Source organism: Periplaneta americana, chromosome 1 (genome assembly GCF_040183065.1).
Source record: "Periplaneta americana isolate PAMFEO1 chromosome 1, P.americana_PAMFEO1_priV1, whole genome shotgun sequence".
Classification (NCBI taxonomy): Eukaryota; Metazoa; Arthropoda; class Insecta; order Blattodea; family Blattidae; genus Periplaneta; species Periplaneta americana.
Window position 1 is genome coordinate 209,380,051 of NC_091117.1, and position 17,718 is coordinate 209,397,768.

The 17,718-nt window shown below is 34.7% G+C and overlaps 1 protein-coding gene across 4 annotated transcripts in view; it reads right to left on the reverse strand.

The window, feature by feature from the left end:
* babo (TGF-beta receptor type-1 babo) overlaps positions 1-17,718 on the reverse strand; it is a 92,452-nt gene that overhangs the window by 58,136 nt on the left and 16,598 nt on the right. For all 4 annotated transcript variants that reach the window (XR_011334145.1, XM_069836580.1, XM_069836581.1 and 1 more), the window contains exon 2: positions 12,827-12,944. Coding sequence is in view for 3 of the 4 variants with exons in the window: in XM_069836580.1 (XP_069692681.1) it covers positions 12,827-12,944 (118 nt within the window). In the remaining variant the exon portion in view is untranslated. The remainder of the gene's footprint in view (positions 1-12,826; positions 12,945-17,718) is intronic.

The window sequence follows — 17,718 nt, forward strand, 5'->3', positions numbered from 1 at the left end:
TCCTCTCTCAGAGTGAGAGTCCAAGTTTCACAGCCATATAGAAGAACCGGTAATATAACTGTTTTACAAATTCTAACTTTCAGATTTTTGGAGAGCAGACTGGATGATAAGAGCTTCTCAACCGAATAATAACACGCATTTCCCATATTTATTCTGCGTTTAATTTCCTCCCGAGTGTCATTTATATTTGTTACTGTTGCTCCAAGATATTTGAATTTTTCCACCTCTTCGAAGGATAAATCTCCAATATTTATATTTCCATTTCGTACAATATTCCCGTCACGAGACATAATCATATACTTTGTCTTTTCGGGATTTACTTCCAAACCGATCGCTTTACTTGCTTCAAGTAAAATTTCCGTGTTTTCCCTAACCGTTTGTGTATTTTCTCCTAACATATTCACGTCATCTGCATAGACAAGAAGCTGATGTAGCCCGTTCAATTCCAAACCCTGCCTGTTATCCTGAACTTTCCTAATGGCATATTCTAAAGCGAAGTTAAAAAGTAAAGGTGATAGTGCATCTCCCTGCTTTAGCCCGCAGTGAATTGGAAAAGGATCAGATAGAAACTGACCTATACGGACTCTGCTGTATGTTTCACTGAGACACATTTTAATTAACCGAACTAGTTTCTTGGGAATACCAAATTCAATAAGAATATCATATAATACTTCCCTCTTAACCGAGTCATATGCTGCAAAACGCATTACTAATAATATATAACACATAGTCAGGGGTGATTTCTCAGGGCATGCTCTGCTTGCTGCGCAAGCCCAATATTTTCGTAGAATGTGTATTTCTCAAAATGGCGTTACATACATTAAAATATATTTTGATTTTTGGAATACTGTATAGGCGTAATACCATCCGCAGGTTGCATACCGCAAATATCGCAATGATTGCTCGTTTCTCAGAGCTACAGGAAAGACGTAGAAATAGCGAGAATATGATGCGCGCGCAAGTGCCTTCCTCCTTAGTCCGTCCTAGGCGCACATGCTTCTGTTACGTGTTGTTTGAAGCTCTGGTCTGAGAGCTACACCAACGACTTTTAACGTTACACAGAGCAGTATTGACAGCGGGAATGTGCTGTGATTTGCGAGTGCAATCTAATTGTACGAGCGGAATGCATGTGTTAGCTGCTGCATGTATTATTAATTCTTAAACATTAATTTGAAGTATTGCAATGAGTTCGGAATTGTGTTTATTGAAACCTCATTATTAAATCCATTTTCCCAAAGGACTATTCAAGAGAAGACAGACATTATAGAGAATATGTGCGCTCGTTCAGTGCAGCTCAATACAACAATGTGCATTGGTTGGCAGGGTCGAAAAAACTAAATAAACTGTTTTGTTGGCCATGTTTGTTATATCGAACTTCTACATCTGATAAGCGAATATGACCCATGACTCACAATGATTTCATAATTATAAAATAAATTATTTATGTGAGTCTGATTATTTTTATTAATTATGAATTATTATATCCTCCCATCTTCCCCTATGAATAAAAGAGCAAGCCTAACTTTTGTGACTAGCATTCGCCCCTGCACATAGTCATATATAAATTGTACAGGAAAATATTATCAGGGTTCAAGAAAAGTGAAAAACGAGTTATTCCTACCAATAGGTAATTAACATGTGAATTTATGAACAGTAAACTCACTAGAGGTTTTGATTCATCTAGAGAAAATCAAAACTCGAGTGAGATTTAATTGACTATTACACGATTAGAAGAAAGTATATAAAGATTAGAAGAAATAAAGTACTCTAATACAATGAAATATTAATTGACTTACTGAAGTTCTATTTCACTAATGTTAGCTTCACCAAAACGTTTGAACAGAGCCATCATTTTCAGCGCGCGCACGCACGCACGCACGCACGCACACACACACACACACACACACACACACCCCCTCCCTCCCCATGCTATTCTGCTATTCTACATTGTATGTGAACCCTTCCATGATAAAATGGAAATGATTACAACTAGGATTCTGACGAAATTGTATTTATTTTTTTAAGACAGAAACACAGTTATTTCAATACTGACATGTTTTGTAACAAATTAAGCTGCTTGTAAGCTGTATCTGTAAAGGCATTATTTTGTTACATAATCCCTATTTTCGTTTATGAGTTCTTTTTCTTCTACAATTTTAAGTTATTTTTTGGTCATTTGAAGCCTAAATATTTTTTATATCCAATAATTCTTCATCTTTTCAGACTTGAATTTGTTTCAGATTTTTTACAATTATGGGTGCACAAGGTCACAGAGACACCATGAAGAAAGAAAGAAAAACAAAGCAATCCTCTTCCTAATAACAGCTGGCCAAGGAACTGGTGGGTACTGCACTCTTATCGGTAAAGAACGAAACTACTTCTGAGGATACCAAATGGAATCATCAGGCAAATCATATGAGTCAGAGATTACAGAAATGTTAGTGATTTCTAATGGACTTATTTGAGTGGAGAGGGTTAAGTCAAATTTTCTTTTATTCACTTCTTTAATTCTCTAGAACACGACTGTCTGTCTTTTAAAAGATAGTTTTATCCACACTTCAAATCCATTCTTCTTACTGATCATTTTTATTTTCATTGGAATGCTGTTATTCCTGTGCTCATTTGGCCAACGCCTCTAACTGCAAGATCATTGTGAAGAATAGATATTTGATCGACTTATTAAAATTTAACCACTACTGACTACTGACCATAAGGAGGTGATGATCTCTATTCTTTACAGCAATAAACCAGACTTACAACACTTTCCCGAATACATCTAATGTGTTAAAGAAGGTTACAGAACACTCACTTTACTCAGAAGTGCAGTTTTTGACCTGCTGGAAAGTTGTAACTTTCATTCAGTAATTTCAGTTAACATTATGAAAGTTTCCGCGGCATGTTAACTGTGAAAAACACAAGAGTGTTCAAATAATTACTTCAAGATCAGAAGTTGTTCCAGCTGTTAATAAGTGAACACTCCCAGTTTTCTGAAGAATTATCCAACACTTTTTCTGTTGATATTGCATATTGTTATTGTATTGATGTACATTTCACTTATGGTAATGTGGAAGAGAAGGCTTCATGGCCTTAACTCTACCAGAATAATTAAATAAAGTCACTAAATAATCGCAACAACGAAAAATTTCGAGCAATTTAGAGAAAATTACAGTGAAGTCGATACCCAATTCTTCTACTATAAGGGTGAATTATATCATTAATGAGTTAGAAATTTTAGGTGCAAAATTTTGGTCAAAAAGATGTAAAAAGGTGCATATTTCAAAAGCAAATATTCATTACAAACAGTATCAAAACCATTACGTAGAAGAACACAAAATTCCTTGAATAAGCCTAAGTTTCATCCTCTTTGGTGAAAATGTCAACTGACTAACCTGTGGTTCGGGTTCAGCAAATACAGGATGATTCAGACCACCTGTAACAGTCATTTATTTCGGAAACTAGTGCATTAAAATTTTCGAGACAAAAATATTTATTACTAAAGCACATGTGAACTTTCACTTGAGCTTGATTTCATCAATCAATCTTAACAAATGGGGGTAGTGGTCAAATATGATGCCGTTTGATAGCGCTCTTCAAAACAAACGACTTTCAGAGGAAACGTTTTTATTAATTCCTGCTGTTTCAACGAGAAAACGTACAAAAAACAATGGGTGATTCGGACCTACGTTAAGTCATTTATTTCGGAAACTAGTGCATTAAAACTTTCGAGACAAAAATATTTGTAACTAAAGCACATGGTCTTTCACTTGAGCTTGATTTCATCAATCAGCCTTAAAAGGAAGTATGGTCAGTGGCGTATCACTTTAAAATTTCAAATAGGAGTCAGGTCAAATAGGGTACCATTTGATAGAGCTCTTCAAAACAACCAACCTTCATAGTAAACGTTTTTAATAATTCCTACTCTTTCAATGAGAAAACGTACGAAAAGGGGAAGGGGTAATTTACTTGTATTCACCCCTGCCGGCCATCAGGTCTACACTCAGCCAGGTAATTGTGCATGTGTACTATGTTAATATTAAATGTACTTGTCTAGTTTACATTTTCTTTTCGTCACATTATTCAGTATTAATGACATTATCTTTTCGTACGTTTTCTCATTGAAAGAGTAGGAATTGTTAAAAACGTTTCCTATGAAAGTTGTTTGTTTTGAAGAGCTCTATCAAATGGTACCTATTTGACCCGACTCCCATTTGAAATTTTAAAGTGATACGCCACTGACCCTACTTCCTTTTAAGGCTGATTGATGAAATCAAGCTCAAGTGAAAGACCACGTGCTTTAGTTACAAATATTTTTGTCTCGAAAGTTTTAATGCACTAGTTTCCGAAATAAATGACTTAACGTTGGTCCGAATCACCCACTGTTTTTTGTATGTTTTCTCATTGAAAGAGTAGGAATTAATAAAAACGTTTCCTCTGAAAGTTGTTTGTTTTGAAGAGCTCTATCAAACGGTACCATATTTGACCACTACTCCCATTTGAAATTTTAAAGTGATACGCCACTGACCCTACTACTTAAGATTGATTGATGAAATCAAGCTCAAGTGAAAGTTCACATGTACTTTAGTAATAAATATTTTTGTGTCGAAAATTTTAATGCACTAGTTTCCGAAATAAATGACTGTTACGGGTGGTCTGAATCACCCTGTATAGTAGAAGGTATTGACAAGGAGAGGAAAAGAATTAATCTTTCGCCAATGAAGGAGCAAGCTCAAATTTCTACCGCCTAACAGTGGTGCGATGAAGCAAAAACTAATTTGTGGACGTTTTGCCTAATGGGAGTTCACTGAGGCACAAAACTAATTTGAAAGCTTTTGCCAAACAAGGCTGCACTGAAGCGAAAGTAATGTGGTACCACACTAATTCTTTATGTTTTATTTCGTTCTACAATTTTCCCTAATTCCTTCTCTGATGCACTGACAGCATTGTTATACGCTTCATAACTTTTTAGGTGTGAAAAAGCTCAAGTGAAATTCGTTCTTGAACACATGTAAGTAAACATGTTCCTTCACAAAAGGTTTATTATTTTCTTCAGTGTATTTTTATTTGCACAGTCTGTAAATTTCAGAAATTGAAAGGCTACCATGTAGATAGTGCCTATGAGTTCTAACATGCAAATAGTGGCTTTGCATTGTTGGAAAAGACTATGTGATGGCAAATAGCTTATATTGTTTTGTGCGAGATCGTGCGCATTTGCTTGGTTTCCGCACAAAACCAATTCGCGGAAAATCTAAAATTCCACATTCAGTATTCCCAGCCTAACACATAACAATTTCCCTCTTCTTACCGCATAAGTGACATATTGATTTTACTGCTTTAGGCTTTTAACATATTTTATTTTTAGAGACGTTCAATATAATAATAATTATAAATTGGAAACTCTACAACTCCACTAAAGTTACTGCATTCGTGATGCAAGTAACATTAAGGAAGCCGTGAAAAAATCAACAAGATTCCATACTCATCATAGACTGGGGGAAAAAAAAGACAGACGTATATCACGGTCTGCTGGAGTACAGTAAACACAGAAAACATTTTAAAGCAACAATGTTGAAGATAGATATTTTTGTTTTGCAAATTTGCCGTCATTGAACAGAAACCAAGATGGAGATTTCATTGCAACTAATTAGAAATTCCTCTTTCAGGTATGTAATAAACGATCTTCGCACAAAATAATGTACAATACACGAGCGGTATATTTTCTTTCAATTCTCAGAAATTAAAAAAGCTCAACTACATTTTGCTTTTTCAAATTTTTCCTCGAACATGAAAACTTCAACATACCGCTCTTGTAACGCATATTACTATTCTTGTTATTAGTATGCTTACCTCAATTCTCTTTCTTTTTCCATGCGATAAAGAAAGTATTCAATAAAAATGTCTACAGACTCCGATTGGAGTCTCCTGAGATGCCAAAAAATATCCAACATTTGTTGGCACGTTTGTGGGAACGTCTGTGAATTGGTTCAATTTCCTTTATGGTATTCATCAGATGCTGGTTTGAGTTAAAATTTGAAACATTCAATTCTTCCACCTTTTCTGTTATACTAATGCAACACTGATTGGAAATGTGACATATAAACGATCCCCTGCTTGGAAATACATGTTTACAGTCTCGACAGGACACTGCTGTATCTATGTCACTAAATTCACAATCGTAAACAACCACATACAACTTTATGGTGGGCAAATAAATACAACAGCGAAATAGAACAGCTGTAAGTCAACCATACCTACAGAAAAACTGTCGTAACTCAAGTTACTACAGTCAACATTATAAATGTTCAACAGGAAAATTGTCTTAATGGAGTTACGACAGTTTATCAGTATGTACCTTAGAAATTCACAAAAACTAAAAACTGTTGTTTGTGTCATAAGAATGACATAGCATGGATTAGAGTTATGACACTTTATCTGTTCAACAGAAGACGAAATGGTAGTTTTTAATATGCACTTATCTCAAAATTCAATTTTTGGGAGTTACGACAGTATAGTTCGGAGAGTACGTTATGTGTTTTAAACATGCTTTTATTGTAACACTTGAAGTTGAATGCAACTTCTCGATGTATGGAAGTGTGCTAGCTGACAAATGTTAGTCATTTTTTTAATAATTTCAAGGAAAAATTGTTCTGGAGCCGGGTATCGATCCCGGGATCCTTCGCTTAGCGCGCGAACGCTCTACCGACTGAGCTACCCCAGGAACTATACACGACACCGTCACAATTTTTCCTTTGTATCCACACAACTCAAATGAGCTGACAAGACGCCAGAACTCAACTATGAGTGCACACAAATACTGTGTGACTTAATTTGTGGCTTTCTGTTAACGTGTGTTAGTCATTTTTGTTTGAGAACAGAAAATCTTTGCTACAAAATGCAATTCAAAGTTACACAATGAATTCTGAGTACATTTGCTCATTGATTGTGTCTGAAGTGACAATAAGAGATTAATTTAAGTTCAAATTTAATTGTTGTGGTTTATGCATGCTAATGTTTTCTTTACCTCACAGGCCAAACTTAGTACAGAGCATTATGTTTAGTAGGCCTAATTTGTTTTAGTTTTAGTGAATTTTCTTTACATGTTTTAGGTCATAAAAGTCATACTTTTAGAACATTTTAATGTAAATTATAAGTCGTTCAAATCCTAGCTGTATATATAAAACACATAACTCAATGATGTGCAAGGGTAATGCAATGTAATGGATAATGAAATACAAAATAAACTGTCTATCAGTCTAAAACGATTAAGTTTGGGAATAAATGCAGCACACAACTCTCTTCTGTTCATTGATAAGCGAATAACTCCCAAACTGTCGTACAAACTGTCGAGGTAAAGGCATCTCACTTTTTAATATTTATTTCAGTGTTAATACACAACAATCAGAAGTAATTTTCCTGTTACTGGTATAACAGTGAACAACTAACAATTATCAACTACAGGAACGAATTTTCTTTCTACTATATTGATAAATTAAGTTATTTTGAGTTGGTAAAATTTCTCAGTTTAGTAAATATACCAAACTTAAATTTAATTTACACACGAATAAATAAAAACTGGAAAGAAATGAAGAGTATTCTATAATTAAATATATTTATCAGTAGAACTTAAAAAAGTTCCCTTTTCGTACAAACTGTTCTCTGCAAAAACCAGCATCTTTGTCAAAGCAAAATCTTTGGCAAGACACAAACACACCTGATGGAAGAAAACAGGAACGCCTGGTTTTATTTCAGCCCATCACAAGTATAGCCTCGTACATAAAATATTAATTAATCAACTTTTCTGACGAATTGGGGTACTACTAAAACGACAGATCTATTGCCTATCATGCTGCAATTAATGTTAACTTCCATTTTATTTCATAATCTTAACACAACTAATTCCGACTTGAATTTATGTAAATTGTTTTCCTTATTTCTTTCTTCCTTCCTTCCTTCCTGATTCAGAATAATCCATTGAATATGTATCAAATATGAATGAGGTCTCGCCCACCTCATTATATTTTGCTCGACTAGTATGACTAGTCAGTTTGTTTTTATACCATTAAGTACGATTCCCAGTGCCGGTACGGATTTTTCTCGTACTTAATGGTATATATCCATTGAATACTAATTTTATTTCTTAAAATCAGTAAATCAGTATCTGTAACACAGAAATAGTAAGAGTACAACTTATAACTACGAATACTGCAATAACTAAAATAAAGATCAGTCATGACAACGTTGTACAGAATCTTTTCCATAATGTAATTTACTTAAGTTTTTATAATTTAAACAAACATGAAGATTATTTTACTAATACATTATTGCATAACATCCCCAAAAATGACAGACATAATAGAAAAAACTTTATATGTACAGTGAAACCTGTTCAAGACGGAAGTGACATGGTCCTAATTTTTTTTCCGTTGTGGACAGGTTTCCGTATTATTCAGGTGTTACATTAAAATGGAATATTTTATCATTCGTATACATGAAAAACCAAATGACATGCTGCAAACTGCAAGAAGTACAAAATATTCCGTTTAATACTAATCACGTTAAATCAGCTTTCTGTCGCTTATTCCGTTGGTGAATCATCTTCATTAAAATCTCATTTTCTGTATAAATGTTATCGTAACTCATTCATCAGTCATTAAACACTGCTAAACTTTACTAATCTCATTCAATTTAATATCTAACACTATACTATAATACTGTACTGTATATCACTGCACATTATTAATTACCGTAATTGGACTAGGAGCCATCCATTAGAAGCCTTGAATTCTGGTTTATCTAATTTCTTTGCCAGTTCAATGGCTTGCTTTGCAGAATAGATCCAGAAATTGACATGTTCTTTGAAAGGTCATGAAGAACCCACTCCCACAACATTTCATTTATTTCCACATAAACAGTTGCTTTCTGGTTCCTTTTGTGTCACCAATATTGGCCCCAAGCCACTCACTCGTTATGATCTTTATTTTTTAAAGTGTCACACCTGAGTTTTCCACAACTGAACTTCAACATAATTTCACATACACTTCGTTTCTAATTTTCCTTTAACTCGATAACTTTTACTTCATCACTTAATGTTAATGCCACATTTTACGCAACTTTTTTTACTGGGAAATCACTACACTTGCACTCTGTCTAGGTACGACAGTTGAAGCATTGAAAATCTTGAAGGGACTCGTCTGCCTAGTCAACAGGGTAATAAAATTTATGACCGACACACCCTCGTACCCTCTAAAATTTTGCAAAGAAAACTTGTTTTTATCTTAGTGGCCAACATGTTTTGTATATTCCTTGAAATTACACGCTATTTCAAAATATAGTTACAAAATATAATGTGTCCAAAATATTATTTCCGTTTTGAACAGTAGTAGGCAGTTTCCATTTCCGCGTTGGACAGTTTCCGTTTTATTCAGGAAAAATTACACAAAATACATACGAATTTCGCCGGGACCAATAAATTCTTCCGAAATAGACAGGATTCCGGATTATTCAGGTTCCGATTTGAACAGGTTTCACTGTATAAACCACAAATAAAATATTATTAAAATTAAACATGGCTGCCTATATTACACATTAGCACCACTTCGAAAAAATACACAGTCCTCCTCATATCCGTAGACCACCAGGACAAATATGGAGAAGTAATTTTTCCCTAAAGGTTCATAGGCCTATATTCTATTAGTACATGAAACACTGTCTGGCAATTGATTCTTGCAGTGATGATGAACATGAGATATTAGTTTCACTGCCGCTACTACAACTCCATTTATAATTTTATTCCTGTTCATTGCAGTTTTCTTTGGACAGTTTTCTTTATCAATAACGATCTTCACAAAAAAACAATCACTGAAACTGCATGTTGATAACAGTTACTTCTAAATTTCGTAAAAATTTGACTGTTTATGAAAAATATTGAACATTAATAATAATTTGTTAACCAATAACAGGCAAAAATACAGTTGAAAACACTGTTAACTGAACGGTTAATTCCATTACTGTTCGATAGTAATAGTTGCCAAATTTGAACTGAACTTAAAAAGTGTAGAACATACACAAAAAAATGGCATTGCTGTTGCATCGTGTGGAGATTCACCAATCACTCAGAGAAAATTGTTTGGGGTTAAACTCCAATCCTTCCAAAAGCATCTACATTGCAAGACCAATAACGATATATGTAATGGTGTGCTAATATAACTGCAACTTTATTGCATGTAGCATGAAGATCTTATCTTTATAATAGAATATATGAAGCGTATACTTTAAGTGAGCAACTTAATGTTAGTAATTATTCCTAGAGCATTTAATATAAATTAAGTTAATAATTCTAAACACTATTATAACAGTTACTCAGATGAAGTAAAACATTCCTATTGAAAGAAAACTAAGAATGTTCAGTTTTAGACACGAAGGGATATGACTTACTGTCATCTACAGATTATTCATGTAAGAAGTCCTTCTAGAGCCAATTTTTCAAAATAGGTATTATCAATTTTATTTTCCTTTTCTCAAAGTATCAATGCTAGAACTCAATAACCTTGGCCAATGAAAAAAACCAAAACAATCATTTATACAAATCTACAGAATTATTTACATACGTATAGTTAAATGCACAAATAAAGAAACAAAGACAACCATAATTTCCAATGTTAGAATGAAGCAACGTTTAAAATATTTTTTAAACTCATCTTAGTTTCAAAAATGATCAAAACAAGCGCAATGTAAACTTAAGTTCCACATAATTTTAATTATACCTGCGGGAATTAAGGCATATATGAATATAATAATAATAATAATAATAATAATAATAATAATAATAATGTTATCTTATACTTCTATTATTATTATCATCATCATCATCATCATCATCATCATCATCATCATCATCATCATCATCATCATCATCATCATCATCATCATCCATTGTATGGTTTAAATCAATCTGATTGTTATGGTTTTACTGTTTCAAGTTCAACATACTCATAAATATCTCACTTTGTAGCAACTAATCACAAATTAATTAGTATAATATTAATGCCAGTATTTATTTTATATACAAGCTGCATGCCCTAATACACTTGACAAAGCAGGTAGAATGCTTCATGTCACATGTCTGAGATGTTGAGATAATTCCTGATATTATGTGGACATGAAGCATTCTTCTCTCTGGCAGCCAACTTTCAAAGCGGCTTTTCGTACAACTCGGATCATTTTCCCACTTCGTGCATTTTCCCACACGTGATAGTGTTCACGTTAAGCCACTAGATGGCAGCATCAGCTCCTTAAGTGCTGAAAGTGGACATGAAGCATTCTTTCCACTTAGTCTTCACTTATAAATCACCATAAAAGCCTAAAATCTCCTAATATAAATAACATTATATATTCCTTAATTTTGTTTTTGACTTATTTCATTTACAGGATTTAAGATCTTTAATTTCTGTTTTAGGTACTGAAATTTGAAACTATCTGTTCTATCAGCTGCCAAAATGAATATATATCTGAGTGTGAGTGTGTGAGAGTGAGTGAGTGTGTGTGTATGTGCACGCACGTGAGTGTGCATGTGTGTGTTCGTGCGCACGTGAGAGAGAGACATTTTTTATAATAATGCTTTGCAAAAAAAAATATATCAAAGAAACTACAATTGTTTAAAAGTTAATAAGTACACACTAACTTTTATTCATGGTTTCATGTATAAAATATATGTAACTGTTATTTTATAAAAAATTTAATCAGATCAATTCTATTCAACTTATTAAGATACAGGAAAAATATAAATCAATATAATAATTTGTACCACCTCCAGTTGCTAATGACAGAAAGCATGGATGTAATCTTGAAATGTACAAGGAAAAGGAGTAACAGATGGGTGAGGAAAGCACCACAAAATATAGAATATACGTAACAAGGAATGAGTTAGAAATAGCGCAGTTCAAAGTAAGGAAAACATGAAAGAGAGAAATGGCACTAAGAATGCGAGTGATAGGAAAAGTGATGGATTGGTTATGTCTGGACTCCAAGGAACCAATGTGTATGGCAAACCTTTCTAAGACTGGCTAAACCCAAGAACCTGGCAACTGGACATCAACACAAGTACAGAAATGACCCTGAAAGAAAGTAGACACCGTCATATAACCTGCTCTGCATATATACTTTATTAATCTAGCAAATGACTGGATAAACAATTACTCTATCTTCAGACAATAAGCTTACAACGGATTATATTACAGTTAATCTGAGGCTAATACAAAAAATTTCAAAACAACCATAAAAAAGTAAATTAGATACTTAAAAACAGATAACCTTATGTAAGACGGAATGTATGAAATAACGTTAAGAAATATAATCAAGTATTTAAGAACATACATTAAGTATACATACTGAAACATCTACTTCTAAATAAAATGGTGTCTTCATATTTTCTTCTGTTCTGTGTACTTATATTATGGTAAGCACACTTTCAATCCTTTCATACACAGTGTTTTTATTGTGATATCTTTTGAAACCATTCTGTCATCAATGCAGATTTAAATATAATTTAAATCCTAGTACATAAAAAATAATACAATGAACCGTAACTCTCAAAGGGTCAAACAAATCCTACTATTTTAGCACACGGTAAGGGATCAACATCACAGGTTATTTGTCTTTTCTCCTTACAAATAAACGCGAAAGTATCATTTTAAATTAATATTTTATAGTCATAGCGCTTTCATATTTAACATTCATTTGTAAATAAAAGGAAATGTAAATATAATACAACATAAATAAATTATTCTATGACATAAAATTGTTACGAGGTAGATAAAGTAGAAGTACAAACCTGTATGCGTGAACGACAACTCCGGTGTCTCTATGTAAAGAGGTAGATGTGAAGCAATACCCGTCCGTGACACATGTGTCATTTGAGTCCGCACAAATATCGCAGTGGCATAATAATCCTGCAACAAAAAATACAGAATTATTATTCTGTAAGAAATGAGTGATATGAAACAAGATTCGTAAATGTTCATACAGTGTCTACCTCTTTTCTCTCCAGCACAGCATCAACTGAAGAGAGTGAAGCTGTCATTCTCTATACACTTTTGCATTCATTAATGTTACCACTTCTATAACATTATAACTTGTGTAGAACAGAGTACGTTTAACAAATTGGAAGTAATCTACAGGGTGTCCACATAAAACCTTTCCAACTTCAGATGTAAATAACAAATAATTGAGACATGATATCGGGATGCGGTTTTCAAGCATATTAATCAGAAACCATCAAAGTTTTTATGGGAATTTTGTTGGATTATTGAAATGCATTTTTTTATTGCAGATGTGAATTTTGATGAAATCTGACAGTGAAGGAGATGGGTATCCTGATTTATCGAGATACAGTCAGATACACCGGTGCAACATCACGTCCGGACCCAATATGAAAGAGAACCATCATCACGACCAACAATTCAGGAATGGCACAGAAAATTTATGGAGACTGGGAGTGTGCTGTGGCAAAAGGGCAGTAAACAGCAAAACACAAGTGTATAGGACAATGAACGTGTGCAAAGTGCATTTGTCCGAAGCCCTGTGTAAGTCCTGGGGTAGCTCAGTCGGTAGAGCATTTGTGCACTAAGCGAAGGGTCCCGGGATCGATACCCGGCCCCCGAACAATTTTTCCCTTGAAATTATTCAAGCCTGCTTCACAGGGAGCTTCTATCTGAAAGCCAGATTTGCATAATATATTCATTACTGTAGGTACGTTAACAGACTGATTGGCTATGTATTGTATACTTTTAGTAGAGCCATCGATGTAGCTCAGTCGGCAGACTCGCTGGGCTGCTGATCCGGAGCTGCGTTCGGGCATGGATTGGATCCCCCTTTGGTCTTTGGTTTCTTCCGAGGTTTTCCACAGCTGTGGGACTGAAGCCGGATGGTCTATGGCGAGTCCTCGGCATCAACCCCCTTTGATTTGATTACATGGTTGGGTTTTTCCGAGGTTTTCCCCAACCAAAAGGCAAATGCTGAGTAATATTTTGGCGAATCCTCGGACCTCACCTCATCTCACTACATCTCGCCAAAATATTGTAAAAAATTGCACAAAATTGTAAAAATTATAGAAAATTACTAAATTGTAAAACTAAAAATTTGTAAAAATTGTAATTGTAATATTGTAAAATTTTCACTTGTTCCACATCTTAAAGCTTCATTGCTCATGTAAGATCTATGGAATAAAATAAATGAATGAATGAATGAGAAAGCCACAATTTAAGTCACACAGAATTGTGTGCACTCAAAGTTGGGTTCTGGCATCTTGTCAGCCCATTTGAGTTGTGTGGATATAAAGGGAAGAATTGTGACGGTGTCTTTTATAGTTCCTGGGGTAGCTCAGTCGGTAGAGCATTTGTCCACTAAGCGAAGGGTCGCAGGATCGATACCCGGCCTTGAAACAATTTTTAAGTCCATTTGGAGTGCCGCCAGGGAACTGAACTTGCAGTATTTGACTGTCCACAAAGTCCTTCACAAGAATCTGAGACTGTTTGCCTACAAAGTTCAGCTAATGCAAGCTCTTCAGCCAGATGACACCTTAGGCCTATATTATTCACTATATAAAGCAAATCAACAAATGTTCATAAAAGTTACAGTAGTAGATATGTATGAAGAAATTTAACTCTGCTTAAAGTAAGTCACAATATTCTGGTAACCAGTGTCAAACTTAAAAAACGCAACTCTAATTCTGATCGGGGGGGGGGGGGGAACGCGAAACCATTGCACAGGGACAGGGGGGAATTTTCGAAAGTCAACTCATTTCCTCTCGAGCTCTAATCTAATCTCATTCCCTCGGACTTTCAATCATTTTAAAAGCTGAAAGATCATTGGTCAGAAAACCAGTTTAGTCTCTGATGAAAGTATGGGAAAAGATGTAAAATTTAGCTTACTAATTTGGATGTTAATTTGGACTTCGAAATTGTTTCATGATGGGACAAATGCTTAATTTTTTCATCATTTATTTAACAACCTTGTATCAACTGCAAATTGTGATAGCAAGAAGAGATCGAGGATTCACCATGACATTACCTATCATTCACCTTACAGTTGGAGAAAAGCTCAAACTAGGTAATCTGCCCAGCCACACCCAAGCATAATTTCCAATCACTACACTCCACTAATGACCTTAAATCTGGTTGGATACTGTGTGGAGAAATAATTCAAGTTTCATTGTATGTTCATTAAATATCATGAAGTACAATTATTTTTTTCAATAGACAGTTTGGGACAGTGTTCTTAAAAGCGACAGTTGTACTCAGGAAGTTATTTATCATAATGACAAAAACATATTATCTCAAAAGCTATTAACAGTTTGAAGGAAACTTGTGACAAACAACTCCAAATATGACCCGATAGTGGTCAGCTGGCTTTCAATGCCTACAAATTTCGCCAAATACAACTTCCAAGTCTTGCTAACAGGACCGAATTCCATTTTTGGTGTGTGAACATCTGAAAGACGGATTCATTATTCCGTTGATAGGATGATAACAGGCAGTGGCTGCCTCTCAAGGGGGTTGCAGGTTTGTACACCCCCCAGTAATGTTCCTAATCTCCCGGCTTTGTTACTATTTAAAAAAAAAATTTTTTTTTATTCATGACTATCTGCAGCTGGCGTCTTGTTTTGTACATCTGCAGGAGCCTTCGAGCCTCTTGGTTTGCAAAGATGTTGAAAACCTATGAAAGGTAGTTTATAGAGATGTTCGGCTAATGTGGGGACAGGGGGTTAGAGGCGTGGTCTACTTCTTTCCTCATTGAGAATGGTTTGTCGCACTCCCTGACATGGACACCAACGTCAGTGCAGAAGAAACTAAATTCACTGGGAAAGTATCTGTTCCAATTAGACATTTGTCCGAAGTAATAAGCATGAAAAATGTATTCATTCGGCTTGTGCAACGAACAGTCGCATATTTCGCATATTACTTTCTCAATCTACATGCACACAAACGGCACAATACATAAAGGAGCTTGCATTTTGCTTTTAAAGTTGTAAGAGTTGTCGTTCTGACAATAAGTGCTGCTATCTCCCGACAGCCTACGAAAGCTGCATTTGAATTTTATGAACGAAAACGTTGCACTTGGTACTTGGTAGCATTCTGATGATGATTCTGTGCTCAAATGTTTTTCATGAGGGTAAATCGCAATATAGAGAGCTCCGCCCACGACCCCTTCCACTTTTGGACTTTCTGTATAAATAGGTATGCTTGTATTTAGTCATTTCATTTATTAATTGCATATAAATAAGCCTTATATGTATACCCACTCAGGTATACACGGTTTTAAACTTTAAAGTAAAGTATGTTTAACTCCTCTTCGATATCTATTGTGCACCACCATATTTTCAAACCACCAGCCGCCACTGATAACAGGGGATGAAAACTGGCACAGTTGGATTTTTGCATGGGTTAGAAAGTACTGGTATTTTTGCATGGAAACTTCTCATTATGATTATAGTTTTCTTTCAAACTGTGTAAATCTACAGCACATGACCTTCGACTTAAGTTCCCTTTAGAGGAAGTCAAGTTAAGGATTTTCTTTCAAATCTACAGCTTTCAGCTGGATCTGAACTGGCAAACCTCAGGTATAATGGTAAACATAGTGATCAACCACTGAAGAAAACTCAATCACATGTTTTAACATTAGTGAACAGGAAATAGCAATTGTGCCAGATACAAATGTTGTTTTCTAATGCCAGGCGTTTGACAATAAAGTCATTTGACCTCTTGCACTCCATTTTTCAAAGATATTATCATGACCAGCCAATGAAGCACAGATTTTGAAGTGTTCCGAATCCATTTCTTGGTTTGAGTTGCACAATGGGCAGTTAGGGGACTGATATATTCCAATTCTATGCAGATGTTTAGCCAAACAATCATGGCCTGTTGCCAATCTAAATGCAGCTACAGACGATTTTCGTGGATTTTGATGCAGAGAGTTCCATTTTTTCCCTTGGGATTGTGTTATCAAATTTTGTTTGTTGAAGTCTAAGTATGTAGATTTAATAAATCTTTTCACAGAGTAATACATAGATTTAGTAACAGGTCTGTAAGTAGCGGTGCTGCCCTTCTTTGCTAAAGCATCCGCATTCTTGTTTCCTAGGATTCCACAATGGGATGGTATCCATTGGAATATAATTTTTTATTGAGTGATATTAATTGAGAGAGCATTTTAGTTATTTCTGCTGTTTGAGATGAAGGTGTGTGTTTAGAGACGATTGATAGAATAGCTGCTTTGGAGTCTGACAATATAACTGCATTCCTAAATTTATTGATGTGGCATAGAAGATTCCTGAGACATTCACTTATTGCAATGATTTCTCCATCAAAACTTGTTGTTCCATACCCAAGAGATCTATAAAGTGAGAAGAGACAGCACGTAACACCTGCACCAGCACCTTGTTCTCTGGAGATCAAGGATCTGTCGGTGTATAAATGAAGCCAGTTTTGTGGAGGGTATGTAATATTAATTGTCTCTAAAGACAATTGTTTCAGTATTTCAGTGTTTACTTCTGATTTCAGTATTTCTTCTGTTAAATTTAGATTATATTGTATATTTAATAGAGTTAAAGGGTTTGGTTTAATTTGTAAGTTTTCTTTTAAATTCGGGACATTGATTTTCTGTTTTAATTCTTGAACAATGGATATGAAACTTTTTTGAGTTTTATATATGTTGGGTTTGCCTTGCAAC